The sequence below is a fragment of the Neophocaena asiaeorientalis genome, unplaced genomic scaffold, assembly GCF_003031525.2.
Source record: "Neophocaena asiaeorientalis asiaeorientalis breed wild unplaced genomic scaffold, Neophocaena_asiaeorientalis_V1.1 scaffold79, whole genome shotgun sequence".
Classification (NCBI taxonomy): Eukaryota; Metazoa; Chordata; class Mammalia; order Artiodactyla; family Phocoenidae; genus Neophocaena; species Neophocaena asiaeorientalis.
The window spans coordinates 6,709,535-6,727,572 of record NW_020175402.1 but is presented as its reverse complement, the minus strand read 5'-3'; the positions used below and the strand labels follow the sequence as shown (position 1 = coordinate 6,727,572).

Here is an 18,038-nt window from a genome sequence, read left to right as displayed (position 1 = left end):
CAGCCTGCTCCAAGGTGTCGCCAATCCCGCCCCCGAGCCGGCCCCGCCACCACCCCAGCCGGCCCCTCACCCCCTTCAGGTGGCTTGTTGCCTGGAAGTAGATGAGGTAGGCCTTCCTGGGCTCAAGCGGTGGGTTCCAGAAGCCACGATACGTATGGTTGTCACCCACGGTGAAGGGCATGGCCTCAGGCAGACTGCTGGCCGCCAGTTCGGCCCCGAAGTAGTGCACCAGGCCTCGGGCCAGCGCCGCATCGAAGGTCAGCGGCACTGGGAAGCAGTCCTGGCCGCCTGGCTCCCGCCGGAGTCTCCGCGGCCGCTCCTCCTCCACAATAACCTGGTACACACTGGCCATGCGGGGGGGTGGGGGGAAGCGCAGTGGTCACGGTTGCCAGAGAACAGGGAGAGCCATCTGGTAGCTAAGGGCGTGGGCTTTGGGGTCAGGCCCAGGAGAGGGCTCATCTCAGCTCTACCTCTTACTAGCTGGGCAAGTCACTTAAGCTCCCTGGGCCTCAGTTTCCTCCTCTGTAAAATGGGAGTGATTACAGGACTGTTACATAAGGTAGAGGTGAGGAAGGAGGCAAGTTTAGCAAGCAGCCAGTGCCTGTCAGCTGTTATTACTGTAACTAAGGCTGAAAGAATGTCAGCCCTGCTTAAGGGAACCAAGCCCTAAAGCCCCACCCTGACTCCTCAATGAGTCCTCCAGGGCCTGGGAACCCCAAGCCTCAGGCTCCAACCAGGTTCCCGACAGGTCCCTCTAGGCCACAATAAATTCGAGTAAGACATGATGCATTCACTCATCCAGAAAGTGTTTACTAAGCTCAGACATGGGCCCTGTGCTGGGCACTTGGGGGATGTAGGCTTCCTGGAACTGCCCTCCAGTGGGGGAGCTGGTCACTTAGCAGGCAAACGAGGTCACACTAACCCTACATCTCGAGTACCCTCCCAACCCGGAGGCAGCCTCGAGACTGCAACTCTGAGCCTGCCATCTCCCGGTCCTGACGGCTGATTTGTGTTCCCTGGTCTGTATTCCCTCTGATTTGTGTCTCCTGATCCCGACTTGTGTGTTTCTATTTATTTTCATCACTTTACTGAATGGCCTTGCTGTGAACTCCTCCAAATCCTCTGTGGAACAGAGCCAAGAGTAAATAAATGAATGCTGACAAATTTAAATATTTCCAGTCCCGGCCTCGGTCACGTCTTGGCATGGGATACCCCATACTGACAGCCTGCACTCTGGCAAAGTAGAAATGCCTTTTCCTTGCTCTCCAGCTGTTTCTTTTGAGCTTCCAAGTTGGGAGGGAATCACCCCAGCACCCTGGGATTTGGGCCAGACAGGTTCATTCCATCACTAACCAGCCCAGGCCCTTCTCAACCCTCCATTTCCCAGGCTGATGTGAGGCCTCTCCCGGCCCGAAGTCCCACCAGGAGATGATAATAATCATTAGCCATGAACGAAGCACATCTTGATCTGGGATGATCCCCATGATGCACCTGAGGGAGGCTCAGAGGGGTGAAGGGACATGCCCAAGGTTGCACAGCCATCAGGCCTCTCCCCCTCACATGGTCCACCCCTCGCCCAGACCCAGCCCTGCCATCATCATCCCTGAGAGACGCTGACCAGGCCTGCTCACAGGATCCCCCAAGGGAAAAGGAAAGGAGAAGGTGATGCTGGTTTCCCAACTCCTCCCAGATTCAGAGGCAACAGGGCCCTGAGGCTCCTGCAAAATGCCAAATGCCCCTGAGATGCCCAGACTTTTTCCTGGGGTCTGGGAATCAGCCCAGGGCAGGCTTTGCAGTGGCAAATACAGGGGAGCCAAAGCAGGAGAAAAGAGTGGAAGGGGGGAGGAGTGAGGAAATGAGGGGGTGTCAAGGGCACCTGGGAAACCCACTGCCTTCTTGGGGGGCTTAAGAGGACACTCCCATGCCCAAATGCAAGCTGTCACCCTCTCCCAGTGCATGAAACTTTATGGTAGGAGGAGGTGAACCAGAGGAGCAGGGAGGCTCTGTGACTTCAAGGAAAGGTACAGGCTTTGCAGACAAACCTGGCTTCCAAATCCCAGCGCTATCGTTTACCAGCTCTGTGGCCATGGGGGCTCATTATTCAGGCTCTCTGAGCCTGTTTCCTGATGTGTAAAATAAGGGTACTAATACCCACTCCACAGGCTGCCACGAGGATAACATGACTCATGCAGGTAAAGTCCCTAACACGATGTCTGGCTGACAGGAAGTATGTGCACACATTCCACAAACACGCTCACTCTCTTTCACGTACACACTCACACGTCACACACACGTCACGTGTCTTCACCACACGTGCACACACGCGCGCACACACACACACACACACACACACACATTTTGTCTCCAGCACCTTCTCCCCAACAGAAACAGCCACTATGGCATCAGCTTTCTCTGCAAAGAAGTGAGGAGGCCAAGCTCTTGGCCACTCCAGAGAGATGGCCCCATCTGGCTGGCTGCACTAGCCTTCCAGAAAGCCCATCTCTGTGTCTCCCTGGATGGGATCCTCCAGGGAAAATGCTGGGAAAAATAAGGCCCCCAGAGTTCACTTCTCCAAGGTGTCAGAAGGAGGCCCTCTGGAGAGGCCTGAACAGTCCCCTCTCCAGGTTGGATGTTGTCCACAGACCTCATGACAGTCACCACCAGGCACCCTGCGGCCTCAGAGGGGAGTGGCTGCAGACGTCCTGCCTGCCCGGGATCACAGAATGTCCTCCTCCTGACACGCTGAACCCTTAGTGTGAGACTGAGGAAGGACGAGGGTGAGCTGGCCTGGGTGGGGACTCTGGGTCAGAGGAGGGGCCTCTTCCCTATGGCCCTGACCCCCCGCCCCTCCGTGCAGGCGTCCCCACCTGATGGGCGCCCCGCGGCCCTGCGCCGGCCTCAGCAGCACGGTGATGGTGTTCTCAGACTCCCCCAGCGGCGACGGCATGTCGGCATAATCAAAGCTGGGAGCTGGGGAAGGGGACAGGACATAAGCACAGAGCCCGGCCACTGGACCAGGAAGGTCAGGCCTCCAGCCTCCTTGACCCCTGTCCTCAGATCTCTTCCCCTTCAGCCTTCGCCTCCTTATTCCCCCTGACCTGAGCTTCCCTGACCCCTGACCTCAGCCCTTGGATTCCACCGATCATAGTCTCTAGACTCCTCTGATTTAATCCTCCCTGACCCCTGACCTCAACCTCTAAATGGTACATTTATCTCAGCAGGAGCCCTCCATCACCACCCCCAGGAAGCCTCACCCCCTACCCACGGAACCCTGAGACTCTGTGCCTCCTCCAAAGGGGCCAGGGCAGGTTGGGCGGGGCTCACCTGAGATATTAGTGGTGATCTCAGTGAGCGCCGCCTGGCCGAAGCCTTTGCCCGTGCGGGCCCGCACGGAGAACAGGTAGGTGGTGCCCGGGTGCAGGTTGGAGAAGACGTGGTAGGTCTCATTGCGGAGCTTGGAGATGGTACGCCGTGGGCCCGGCACATTCACCGCTGGGTCTGACGACTCGATGCTCTGGTAGCTGATCTGGGGGCAGGATGGGCAGGTAGGCGGGCACAGGGATGGGGAAGGGCATCACTAGTCCCATAGCCTCCCACCCATCATGGTTCAGGTGAGCTAGGGATAAGGTTGGACAAAGGGGAGAAGCTTGGTCGGGGGACCGTGGATGCCCCTTAGTCCAGGCCTCTGGGCACCTTCGCCTCTCTCTTCTGCCATCAGGGCCTCTGTCCCCATAACACATGGGGCACAGACCGCAGCCACAGTGGAAGGAATCCCGATCATGACCTGTGTTCCTCCGCCCCATACACTTCCCTCTCCAACCTGTGGGCCCACCTTCCACCAGGGGCCCCAGCTGTAATAGGGTCCAAACCCACCTCATACTGGGTGATGAGGCCATTGGGCTCCTGGGGCTCCTCCCACTTGAGGAAGATCATGTCCTCCAGCGGAGTGAAGGTCAGGGACTCAGCCGCAATCCCGCCGGGCACTGCAAGGGAAAGGCAACATGGGGCAGGGAAAAGCAAGCTTTGGAACCAGATACCTGAGTTCAGATTCCAGCTTTGCTATTTCCTAGCTGGGATGCTTGCACCACTCAGCCTCTCTAAGCCTCAGCTTCCTCATCTGTGAAGTGGGGATGAAAATAACACCTCCCTCACCAGAATTAAATGATGTGATGTACATAAAGCCCCAAGGCAAATAAATATCAGCATCTCATATGGTTCAGCTACGCCTGAGTACTCGAAAAGGGCGGCTGGCACCTTCATCACTGTGCAGGATGCATTTGGCAGAGAAGAATGAATGCTCCTATTTTGTTCCAGTTGAGTGGTTTTCAGAAAATATAGACATTTGCCAGAAAAATGAAAACAGACGCATTAGAGTGGCAGGATTATGGGTGGAGCTGTTTTCTTGTCTAAAAATCACTAATTACACAAACAATATGTTCAATGTAGAAAATCAAAATAGGCATAAAGAAAATTAATGGCACCTACAGTTCCATCACCCAGAGATAAATACTGTCAACATTTCAGCAGAAACCCTTTCAGGTATGGTTTGGTTTTTGTTTTGTTTTGTTTTAAGGTATCATCTTAACAGCAGGCTCAAGGAATTTCTTCTAGGAAGAGAACGGCCTTTGTTTGGGAAAACACCTTGATAAAATGTTGTGGGGAAGCTGAACTCCTAAGATAGGGGAAAGCAGAAACCCAGATAACAATCAGGGACAGCTCAAGTGCCTTGTGTTAAAATGAACAGTTAACAAGGCAACACCACTATCCACCCACCAAAACGATAAACGGAAAAAGACAATTCCAAGTGTTGGTGAGGATGTAGAGCAACCGAAATTTTCACACACTGCTAGTGGGAGTATAAATTGACACAACCACTTGGGAAAATTGGATATATCTACTTATTATGAACACATATCCTATAACCTAGCCATTCTACTCCTAGGCATAAACCCATCAGAAATGTATATATCTACCAAAAAAAAAAAAAGAATCTACAAGAATTTTATTTGCAGCACAATTTAAAATAGTTGAAAACAACCCAAATGCCCAACAATAGTAAATAAGAAAAATAAATGTGGCATATTCACATAATGGACCATTCAGCATTGAGAGTGAATTCTCTAGAACTGTACACACAACATGGCTGAATCACTCAAGCATAAAGCTGAGAGGAAGAAGCCAGTCATAAAAAGAGTACACACTGTATGATCCCACTGATGTAATGTTCAAAACCAAGCAGAAATTAATCTGTGGCATCACAGGTCAGGATAATGCTTACCTTTGGAAGGTTGTGAGGGGGAGGTTGCATAAAGGGGGGCTTCTGGGCTGCTGGTAATACTTTTTCTTGCTCTGGGTGTGGTTATCCTGATGTGTGCCATCTTTGAGAATGCTTTGAGCTGACCACTTAAGATAAGCACACTTCCCGTAAGTATGATACTAATACTTCAGTGAAAAGTAAAAAATATTAAATAATGAGCAGTTATCAGAGGGAGGGGGGAGAAGAGGGACAGAGAAAGAAGAAAGAAAACCAAGTAACCCAAGTGAGGCCTGGCCAGGGTTGGGGGAGGGGGTGTGAAGCAGCCACAACAACGTACCTAGCGGGGGGGGAGGGGAAAGGTCAACAGATTTTAAGAATGGAGCAGTCTGATATTCAGTTTGAGGTTACTTAAGAAGCGTATCAGTATATGCTACCCAAAGTATGCTACTTGGTATAAGGATTATTTTGAGCTGAATTGAGAAGGCCATGTAGGAGCATACATGAGGAAAAATTCTCTGCCCTCCCGCTATTTGCCTAAAAGTAGGACATAACTTTGTAAAGGTGCCCCCTTCCCCTCTCTACCAGAAAGGACAGAAGTTAATCACTGAGAAAACTAGACCCTTATCAGCCTGGAGGAATCTACCTAAAAAACTTTACAGACTACCATTAGTTTCCCCATATATTTGACTTCCCCTAATTTGCTGCCCCTAGAAGCTCAAAGCCCTTTTCCTTTGTCTTGTCACTTCTCTAAAACTTCATTGTTCTTTTGTTAGGACACTATATAAGTCCAAGTTCTCACCACCCCTTTGAGTTACTCATCACTGAGTACTCCCCTGTTATGGGAGATGCATGTGTTCATAAACTACTATTTCCTAGAATGGAAAATAATCCGAAAAAATATGTATATGTATATATATATCTGAATCACTTTGCTGTACACCTGAAACTAACACAATATTGTAAATCAATTATATCTCAATTTAAAACTTTTTAATAAGATATAAAAATAAACTCCTGTTTGTTTTTCTCTTGTTAATCTGTCTTTTCTCCATCTAATTTACAAGGCCCCAACCAATGAACCTAACATGAGTAGAAGAAAAAAGTTGTTTTTCCTTTCCTACATTTGCAGTGATTCAGGGTAAACCCCTCTAGTCCTCACTCCCATCCCCAGCAAATCCTCAGCACATCAGTGCAGGGCATAGAGGATACACGTTGCCTCAAGTGAGTGGGGTTTTCTGGAAATCAAGGAAGGAGTTGAATTTTATATCTGGGATGCTGCTGTGAAGAACAGAAAACTGCATATGTGAGGAAGCAAAAAACAAAACAAAACAAAAAACTATTAACCAAGGAGCTTGGGGTTACCTGGGATTTTACAGCAATCTGGAGAACGCTTTTGCTGGCATTAGAGTGTAGCTGTTAAGAAAAACAACTCTCAAACAGATGGCCAGGTTTGAAACCCAGCTCTGCTACCCATCTACTAGCTATGTGCCCTCATCTGTAAAATGGGAATGGTAATAGAAAATAACCAAATAGGGCTGTCGTGAGGATCATGTGCATTAATACGTGAAAAGCATTCAGAATAGTGCTTGACCTATAGTAAATGCTTAATAAATATTAGCTTGACATAAGTAGAACATTGCACCCAACAAGGACAGAACACCTATTTTTTTCAAGTAGATATGGAACATTTATCAAAATTTAACCATATGTCAGGCCATAAAGCAAGGATCAAATTTCAAAAGACCAAAACTAGAGTATATACTTTGACCATAGTGGAAGTAAGCTAAAAATCAATAACAAAAAGATAATGAGAAAAATCCCAATTGCTTAGAAATCAAGCAATGTATTCTAAATAACTCTTGGGTCAAAGAAGAAATCATAACAGAAATTAGAAAATATTTTAAACTGAATGATACTGAAGATAGGATATATCAGAACCTGTGGGATGCAGCTAAAGCAGGGCCTAGAGGGAATTTTATAGCTTTACATGTATATATTAGAAATAAAGAAATGCTCAAAATCAATGATCTAATAAGTTTCTATCTCAAAAAGCTAAAAGAGGGCTTCCCTGGTGGCACAGTGGTTGATAAAAAAAAAAAAAAAAAAAAAAAAAAAAAAAAAAAGGTAAAAGAAAAGCCGATCAAATCCAAAGAAAGTATTTTTTTTTAAAAAAAAATAAAAAATAGAAAATATTCAATAAAGAAAATAAACTAGGGGCTTCTCTGGTGGCGCAGTGGTTAAGAATCCACCTGCCAATGCAGGGGTCACGGGTTTGAGCCCTGGTCCGGGAATATCCCACATGCCGTGGAAGCAACTGAGCCCGTGTGCCACAACTGCTGAGCCTGCGCTCTAGAGACGGCGAGCCTAGAGCCTGTGCTCCACAACAAGAGAGGCCACCGCAATGAGAGGCCCATGAACCACAACGAAGAGTAGCCCCTGCTCGCTCCAACTAGAGAAAGCCCGCACACAGCAATGAAGACCCAACGCAGTCAAAAACACATAAATAAAATAAACAAATTTTTAAAAAAAAAAGAAAGAAAAGAAACTAGGCCAAAAGTTGGCTCTTCGGAAAGATTAATAAAATTTATACACCCTTACCATGAGAAACATGAGAATAAGAGAGAAGACACAAATTACCAATATCAGGAATGAAAAAGGGAATAGCACTATAGATCCTACCGATGTTCAATAAATAGAATAAGATAGTATTACAGGGCTTCCCTGGTGGCGCAGTGGTTGAGAGTCCGCCTGCCATCAAAAAAAAAAAAAAAAAAAATAGTATTATAACCAACTTTGTGGCAAGAAATGTGACAGTTTAGGTGAAATGATCAAACTCCTTAAAAACGCAGTATACCAAAACTGATACAAGAGTAGAAAACCTGAATATTCCAATATCTGTTTTGTAAATTAAAACTACTATTAAAAAACCCTGCCACAAAGAAAACTCCAGGCCCAAAGGACTTCACTGCTAAATGTTCCCAAACGATTAAGGAAGAAATATGCCATCTTAACCCAAAGTCTTCAGGGGAACAGATATCAGTATCATTACTTTACCGTTATACAGTCGGTTTAATCCTAAGCAAATAATTTCCTATAGCAATTTCAGTCTCAGACATGCAGCGTCTGTGGGAGGCACTGAGGACACTGGGAATAAGGGGGCCTCTTACCATCCTCGTCCGTCTGGAACGTGACCTCCTTGCCCTCCTTGCGTCCCTCGGGGTTAGTGAGGACGAGCCGCACGTGGACATTCCGGTAGGGCAGTAGGTTCCTGATGGTGTAGTGGCTGACACCCCGCTCTATCTTCACACATTCCCGGATGGTCTGGTTGTGGCTGCTGCCCAGGGTGTAGTGATAGCACAGGGACACAGTGTAGGTGTGGCAACGTGTCACGTTGTAGCCCAGTGGTTCCCACTGCAGGGTCAGCTGGCGGGCCTGGATCTCAGCAAAAGCCAGGCCTTTGGGGGCCCTCATGGGCTCTGGGCAACCCAGGAAGCAGAGAGAAAAGGTAGGAGAAATGGGAAAAGAAGAGTAGATGGGAGAGAAAACATCATTCAGCTGACTGATATCAACCTTCCTTTGCCCCCAAAGAGTCCAAGAGACCCCCTAGAAGAGCAAACGGTGAGTAACAGTGTGTTTGGAGTCAGGCGGGGCCACATCTGAATCCTGGCTCTGCCACTTGCAGCTGGCAACCACTGGCTAAGCTGCTTCACCTCTCTGAGCTTTACTTTTCTCAACTGCAAAATGGAATCATAGGCCTTACCTCACAGGATGGCTGTGAGGTTTAAGGTAATACATGCGAAGCATGTGCAATAATGGCCAATACACAACAGGCCCTCGAAAATTTTAGCTCTAATTTTTTTTACTAGTACAATTCACCTCCTATTTCAAGATCGTGCTGGAGGACGTCAAGACAGTCTGAATCAACCAACTGCTGTATTTTCCTTAATTTATTAATTCCAAACTCGTTCTAAAACAGCTTGTAGTAATATATACGATACAGTAGTATAGAGAAGTCAGGATGATGGGGGAAATGAGAGGCAAATAGTTAAATAATGCCAGAGAATGTTAGGAAAATAGAAATGCATGTCATTAGGTTCTATGTGGAGAATAAAGATAAGATTCAAATTAGGTGGTGAGTTTCCTGGCTGCCAAAGCAAAAAGGGAAATACAATCTGTTAGATGATGATGATGATGATGATGATGATGATGATAATGGCTGTTAACATTTATTAGAGGCTTTGTATGTGCTAGGCATTGTTCAGAGGCTTTAAAATGCTTTAGCTCATTCAATCCTCTCCGTAATCCAATAGACAGGTGCAATTATTAGCCCTGTTACACACATGTAGAAATGGAGGCACACAGGAGAGATAAGTAACTTGCCCACAGTCGCACAGACAGTAAGTGGTAAAGCTGGGATCCAAACCTGGACAGGCTGGCTTCAGAATCCACACTCTTAACCACCACTACCCTGCCTCCCCATGAGGAATTCACTGTCCAAAAAATAAAAATAAATCACACCAATGCCTCTGGAGAGGCAGCTACCCCAACACAAGAGAGGTGTATATTACTCTGCTTTACAGCCTCTTGATGATTCCATAAAACCAGAAAGTTAACCTCATTTTATAAGTAAAGAAATCAAGGCTTCTGAAGCAAAGCCAGGATGGAGCCCAGGGGGCTCAGACCCATCCTGCATCTGCATTGACCAGCTGTGTGATCCTAAGCAAATCTCTGGGCCTCAGTTTCCTCATCTATAAAATGATGGAAGAAGCCAAGATTACTAATGATCCTCTTCTCTCTTGCCCCCTGACTGTGCAGGTTCTGTGACACCTGCAAAGTTTCCCCAGTTAGAGGACCTCAGGACACACCTTAATGAACAGGAAAGAAAGCACTACTGCTTGCCCTCGTAAGATCATTAAGTATGACCCTGTTATCATTTTTATATGATTAATTTGCTCAGGCTGCTCTTTACTTGGGAATGCCTGGGTAGGTGGCACAGCTTTAGACACTGGTCCCAAGGACAGCACAATGCAAGTTTGTTTCCGCCCAGGAGCTTTCCTTCCTTCCCTGGACCACAGGCAAGTGGCAGTCTCCAGTCATACATCAGACCACCAAAGAGGTTTCAGCACATGCTAAGAGCAAGGCCCACCTCTTGATTTCTTACAGAGAGCCTGGCTCTCTTCTCCCCACAAACGAGGCAGATCCCCACCCGACAAAAACGTTAAAGGGCTGGCTCCCTGCTCACTGCAACCTGAGGGCTGCTGGCTGCAAGCCCACTTACCACACTTGTGTTTTCTCTCCCGTTCCTGGCGCACAGAGATTTTCCTAATGGTTTTCTGTATAGTTTTGTTTTAACCCATCGTTCTTATGTGTTTGGAGAGGAGTGGGAGGATTTTGTGTGTGCTCACTCTGCCATCTTGTTCAGAGATCTTTGCTTTACTCCTTGACTTTCTGGCTCTGGTCCTGGCTGCCCGATGTGTCCTGTCCCAAGGTGTCTATGTCTATGTCGGTGTCTATGTCTATGTCTATGTCTACTAAAGCCAACTACCATGGCTTTATTTGCACTAGTGAGAGTGGATCTCGTTTCCCTGCAGCTCTGCTCACACCATCCCCACCCCCGGGAACACCTGCTCCACATTCTTTGCCATCCTTCCAGTTTGGCCAAAGTGTACTGCTTCCTTCACCATCTGGCAGCATTTAGAGAAAGGACATGAAACGTTAAATATAAACCGGTAACACAGGCTGGGTCGGGACCATGACCAACAAGACTGTAAGTGTCCCATCCAAAAGGGGCAGCTGCCACTCAGTTCCAGGAGATATCGCCATGCAGGACTACAGGCTCAGGGTTGCCTGATCCACCCATTTCTTAAGAGAAGCCAGAAATTCCGATTTGTGTGTGTGAAATCTCCAGATTTTTAAATAGTGGCAACCTACTCAGGTTTCTTATAACCACTTTGCAGGGCACAAAATGGTAACCTCTAACTTGGAGGATGAAACTTTCACCCTCGTGCTTGGGTATCTCATTCTCCAACAGTTGTGTTAGCCCCCACCCGCCTCGCTAGAAGAAGGGGTCTTTGAAAAGAAAGCTCACATTTCTTTCTCTCCCCACCCTGAACAAATCTGGGCAGATCCAGGGGCTCAAATAGTTTGTTGACTAAAGGCTGATATGTTGATTGAGGGGTGTGAATTCATGAGTCTCTGTGTTTCCAAAAACCATCTGGCACCCAGACACGCTCTCTTCAGCTGCCAGCACACACTGGCAAAACAGAACTTGGGGACCTCAAAGCCCCGTCTCTCTAAATTCCATATGGCTGTAGGCTACTCAGAGATCAAAGGTCAAAATGCACATTAAAACAAGAAGGCTAACAGTTAACATCTGCTAAATTAGGCCAAAATGTGTTGATTTTAATGATGTTAAGGAGGATTCAATAACCCTGAAACTTTAACTGTTTCTTGAGGAAGGGGCTTTGGAGCGGGGTCGGGTGCTCCAGAGTTCAAATCCTATCATCTCCACCTCTCATTAGTTCTGTGACTTCAGGCAAGTGATTTAACCCCCTTTTGAACACCAAGTTCCTTGACTAAAAAATGGAGATACAGTAACACTTACTTTGAAAAGCAAGTGTGAGAGTTACATGAGATGGTCTAACTTATAGTAGTTAATTAATTAATATGTGCACTCTGAGGGTGAGACACACCCTTATATACAGCAGCACCCTTTATAGTAACAGTATAAATTAGTGCGACCATTTTTAAAGCAATATATGTCAAAGTCCTTTCTTAAACCACCCCTGACTACTTATCTCAAAGAAATAACTCAAGGAGGAAACAAAGCACGATAAGCACTAAATTTTTCAATATGGTATTATTCACAATAATAGGAATCTAGAGACAAATAGCCCAGCCATATGGAGACACTCAGTGGACTCCTACCGCCAATAAACATAATTACAAACAACATAACACATGTAACACCACCAAGAAAAGGAAGCAGAATACAGAATGCTTTCTACATCCCAAAGACAAGGGTGTGAAATGTGTACTGTAGGCATGTGGGCAGAGATTTGAAGAAGGCAGGAAAACTAAAACAGCTGTTGGGCTAGGATGGTGAGATTTAGAGTGATTTCTTTTAAATGCCTTCTACTGACGTTATATTATTGTTTTTACATTAAATAATACTGTGGGAGCAGAGTTTCATGGGGACCAGGGAGATGACAACACAGCTGGCCAATAGCAAAACAACTATGGGCCAAGGCGTCTAAGCAAGGAGCGGTGGTGACGCCAACGAAGAGAAGGCAGGGTGAGTTGTCCGGATCCTGTCTGCTTGGTCCCTGCCCCAGGTCCCGTCCCGGCCAGCCTATGTGAAGTGTTTAGCAGTGCTGGCACAAAGTGGGCACTCAGCCCACAATGGCAGCTGCTGTTGCTGTTCCTGATGGTGTGATCGTGACGGTGGTGGTAGTTTCAAACACTAGACTGGAAGGCAGGACATCCCAACTTTGGTTCTGACTCTGCTACAGACTCACTGCATAGATTTGGGCAAGGGACTAAATCTCAGTTTTCTCATCTGTGAAATGGGAACGAACAACAGCTGTCACCATGAAACATGGGTTCTTAACCCACTGTATGATCACAGGCAAGTGCCTTCCTCTCTCTGGGTTTCATCTGTACATTAAGGAGCGTAGAAGAGAGATTCTCTGTGGATCCCCAGCTCTGACTTCTTTTATTCTAAGTACCTGACCAGAACTGGCTTTGAAGAGTTAAAAACACCATAGCAACAATAGTTGTCATTTACTGAGTGCTTACTGTGTGTTAGGCACCATACTTCACAGGCATTTAATGCATTTGCATGCCATCACCTGCATTTAACCCAAAACACTGGAGGGTCCCACGGTTCAGGCTTCACTGCTTTTCTCTTTTCCACCTACACTTATTCCCTAAAATCTAAGGACTAAATCAGGGGTTCTCAACCTCAGCATTACTGACGTTTCAGACTAGATAATTCTTTGTTGAAGAGGCTGTTTATACACTGTAGGATGTTTATCAGCTTCTCTGGCTTCCTCTACCCCTTAGACGCCATCAGCACCCCACCCCCCGTTGTTACAATCAATATGTCTCCAGACCCTGCAGATGTCTCCTGGGAGACAAAATCATCCCCCAATTGAGAACCACCATGATAAGAGATCTCATCCTGTGTCATGGATGTAAATACCATCTATACCATATCTATACTGATGAATTTCAAATTTATATCTGCAGCCCGAACCTCTTCCCTGAACTCCATACTCGTAAATCCATCCACCTGATAGATATCTCCACTTGAACGTCTAATAGGCATCTCAAAGTCAACATTTCCAGCACAGAACTCCTTATCTATGGCACCCCGTCTACTACGCCTGCTCCTCCCGCAGTCTGCTCCCTCGCAGTAAATGATAACTCCATCCTTCTTGCTGCTCAAGCAAAACACCTTGGAGCCATCCTTGACTTCTATTTCCTTCTCTCACTGCACATCCAATCCATGAACAAATGCAGTTAGCTCTACCTTCAAAACAAACCCAGAAAATAAACCACTTTTCACCACCACCACCACTACTTCCTCCCAGCCCCCAGCCTCCACCATGTCCCAGCTGAATTGTTGCAGTAGCCTCCTTACTGGTCTCTCCTCTGGTCCCCTTGCCCTCCTGGAATCTATTCTCCACAAAGGGACCAAAGTGATCCTTTTAAACATAGTAAGTGATGTCATTCCTGCTCTCCAAACCCGCAATGGCTCCCCAGCCCGCCCAGCGTAAAATGGCTCTGAGTCCCACATCCCCAGCATGACTCTGACCTTCTCTCCTGCCAGCTCCCCCTCAGTCACTAGACCACAGTTCTACTGGTCTCCTTGCTGCTCCTCACACATGCCAAGCACGCTATACAGACTTCCTTGCTATTACGTCTGCCTGGAATGCCCCTTCCCCCAGCAATTCCTCCAGCTTCCTGCGTGGCACTGTCCCTCACCTCCTTCAGGTCTCTGCTCAAATGTCACCTTCTCAGCAAAACGATCCCTGAGCCTTTTTGAAATGACAATTCTCCTGCCCCCACACCCCATCCCCCTTCCTGCTTTAACCTTCACAGCCCTGGTCATCATCTGACCATCCATATATTTCACTTGTTTACTGTCTCCTCTGCCAGAATGTGAGTTCCATGCAGAGCTCCGGCACGAGGAACTCACTCACTAGTGGCTTTTGTCTGTCTTGGTCGCAGTCTTATATCCCTAGCAACTAAACAGTATGTGACACATAATAGGCACTCAATAAACATGTGTTGAATGAATCTTCACACTTACCCTGTATGGTAAGGATTATTATCATTCCCATGTTATAAAACAAGGGGACTAAAGCTTGGGGAGGTTAAGTAACCTGACTCAGATTCCTCAGCTAGAAAGTAACTTCCACTGGAATACTCTTACCCAACACCCAAGGGTCTCTCTAAATATGGCATTAAACTATTTTAGATGGTTCCCAGATCAGCTTTTTAAAACACTTAAGAATATTGACTGGCAAAAAATAAATAAACCTCGACCTAAGCATGTAGCTTATCCAAAAATTAACTCAAAATGGATCACGGGCTTGCATGTAAAACTATAACACTTTTCTTTTCTTTTTTTTTTTTTTTTAAAGGAGAAAATTTGGGGGATCTAGGGCTAGGCAAGGAGTTCTTAAATTTGACATCAAAAGCACAATTCATAAAAGAAAATTTTGATAAATTGGCCCTCATCAAAATTAAAAATGGTTGCTCTGTGAAAGCTCAGGTGAAGAGGATAAAAAGACAAGCTAAAAGCCAGGGGAAAACATTTACAAACTACATACCCAAAAAAGGACTAGTATCTAGAATGCGTAAAGAGCTCTCAAAGCTCAACAATATAAAGTGAATAACCCAATTAGAAAATGGGCAAGGACAGGGACTTCCCTGGTGGCACAGTGGTTAAGAATCCGCCTGCCGTATATACAATGGAATGTTACTTAGCCATAAAAAGAAACGAAATTGAGTTATTTGTAGTGAGGTGGAGGGACCTAGAGTCTGTCATACAGAGTGAACTAAGTCAGAAAGAGAAAACAAATACCATATGCTAACACATATATATGGAATCTAAAAATTAAAAAATGGTACTGATGAACCTAGTTGCAGGGCAGGAATAAAGATGTAGACATACACAATGGACTTGAGGACACGGGGTGGGAGGGGGAAGCTGGGGTGAAGTGAGAGTAGCATCGACATATATACACTACTGAATGTAAAATAGTTAGCTAGTGGGAAGCAGCTGCGTAGCACAGGGAGATCAGCTTGGTGCTTTACGATGACCTACAGGGGTGGGACAGGGAGGATGGGAGGGAGGCTCAAGAGGGAGGGGATATAGGGATATATGTATACATATGGCTGATTCACTCTGGTGTACAACAGAAACTAACACAGTATTGTGAAGCAATTATACTCCAATAAAGATCAATTAAAAAAAGAGAAAAAAAGAAATCCGCTTGCCAAGGCAGGGGACATGGGTTGAAGCCCTGATCCGGGAAGATCCCGCATGCCACGGAGTAACTAAGCCTGTGCGTCACAACTACTGAGCCTGTGCTCTAGAGCCCACGAGCCACAACTACTGAGCCCGAGTGCCACAACTACTGAAGCCCGCACGCCTAGAGCCCGTGCCCCACAACAAGAGAAGCCACTGCAATTAGAAGCCTGTGCACCGCAACAAAGAGTAGCCCCTGCTCACCACAACTAGAGAAAGCCCACGTGCAGCAACGGAGACCCAATGCAGCCAAAAATTAATTATTTATTTATTTGTTTTTAAATGGTCAAGGACATGAATAATTCACCAAAGAGGATATACAGATGGCAAACAGCACATGAAAAGATGTTTAACATCACAAGGCATTAAAGAAATGCAAATTAAGACCAGGATAGGATATTACTACACACCTCTCAGAATGGCTAAAATTTTTTTAAAAAATAATAATAATGACAGCACCAAATGCTGGCAAGGATGTAGAAAACTGGATCACTCATATATTGCTGGTGAGAATGTAAAACAATACAGCCTCTCTGACAGTTTCCAATAAAACTAACTATTCAATTACCATATGATCCATTAATTGTACCCTCAGGCATCTATCCCAGAAAAATATGAAAAATTATGTTCATGAAAAACTTGCAAATGAATGTTCATAGCAGCTCTACTTGTAATAACCAAAAACTGGGACCAGTTCAAGTGTCATTCAACAGATAAATGGTTAAACAAACTCTGGTATATCCACACCATGGAATACTACTCAGCATTAAAAAGGAATGAACTATTGATTTACACAACCTGGATGAATCTCCAGGAAATTACAATAAGCAAAAAAGCAAATCTCAGTGCCAAGACAATTCAATGGGAAAAGAATAGTCTTTTCAATAAGTGGTGCTGGAACAAGTGGACATCTGCAAGCAAAGGAATGAGATTGGACTCCTACCCCACACCATATACAAAAATTCACTCAAAATGGATCAAGGACCTAAATGTAAGAGCCAAAACTATAAAACTCTTAGAAAAAAATAAGGGTAAATCTTCGTGACTTTGGATTAGGCAATGTTTTTTTAGATATGACATTGAAAGCACAAACAAAAGAAAAAACAGATAAATTGTACTTCATCAAAATTAAAAACCTTTGTGCTTCAAAGGACACCATCAAGAAAACTAAAAGACAACCCACAGAATGGAAGTAAACACTTGCAAATATATCTGATAAGGGTTTAGTATCCAGAACATATAAAGAACTTTTATAACTCAATAATAAAAAACTGAACTTAAAAATGAGTGAAGGATCTGAATAGACATTTCTACAGAGAAGACATATAAATGGCCAATAAGCACATGAAAAAAGTTCAATATCATTAACCATCAGGGAAATGCAACACCACAATGAGACACCACTTCATACCCACTAGGATGGTTATAATCAGAAGACAGATAATAACAAGTGTTAGTGAGAATGTAGAGAAACTGGAACCCCCATACACTGCTGATGAGACTGTAAAGTGGAGTGGCTGCTTTGGAAAACAGTCCAGCAGTTCCCTAAATGGTTAAACATAGTTACCATACTATATATATATATACACCCAGGAGAAATGAAAACATATGTCCATACCAAACCCTGTACTTTAATATTCATAAGAATACTGTTCATAATAACCAACAAGTATAAAAAACGCAAATGCCGACCAACCGATGAATGGATAAGTAAATTATGGTATGTCTACAAAACAAAATATTATTCAACAATAAAAAGTACTGGGACTTCCCTGGTGCCGGGATTTCCCTGGAGGCACAGTGGTTAAGAACACGCCTGCCAATGCAGGGGACGCAGGTTCGAGCCCTGGTCCAGGAAGATCCCACATGCCGCGGAGCAACTAAGCCTGTGCGTCACAACTATTGAGCCTGCGCTCTAGAGCCCGCGAGCCACAACTACTGAAGCCCGCGCGCCTAGAGCCCATGCTCCGCAACAAAAGAAGCCACCACAATGAGAAGCCCGCGCACCACAAGAAGAGTAGCCCTCGTTTGCCGCAACTAGAGAAAGCCCGTGCACAGCAACAAAGACCCAACGCAGCCAAAAATAAAATAAATACATTTATTTTAAAAAAATACTAATGCATGCCACAACATGGATAAACCTTGAAAAATTGTGCTAAGTGAAAGAAGCCAATCACTAAAGACTACATATTGTATGATTCCATTTATATGAAATGTCCACAAAGAGGCAAATCCATAGAG

At 45.6% G+C, this 18,038-nt stretch overlaps 1 protein-coding gene across 3 annotated transcripts in view; it reads right to left on the bottom strand.

Moving 5' to 3' along the window:
- PTPRU (protein tyrosine phosphatase receptor type U) overlaps positions 1-18,038 on the bottom strand; it is an 81,323-nt gene that overhangs the window by 40,657 nt on the left and 22,628 nt on the right. For all 3 annotated transcript variants that reach the window (XM_024766832.1, XM_024766833.1, XM_024766834.1), the window contains exons 8-12: positions 8,425-8,733; positions 3,874-3,983; positions 3,325-3,526; positions 2,868-2,970; positions 71-344 (exon numbers count right to left, since the gene is read on the bottom strand). In XM_024766832.1, the coding sequence (XP_024622600.1) occupies positions 71-344; positions 2,868-2,970; positions 3,325-3,526; positions 3,874-3,983; positions 8,425-8,733 (998 nt within the window). The remainder of the gene's footprint in view (positions 1-70; positions 345-2,867; positions 2,971-3,324; positions 3,527-3,873; positions 3,984-8,424; positions 8,734-18,038) is intronic.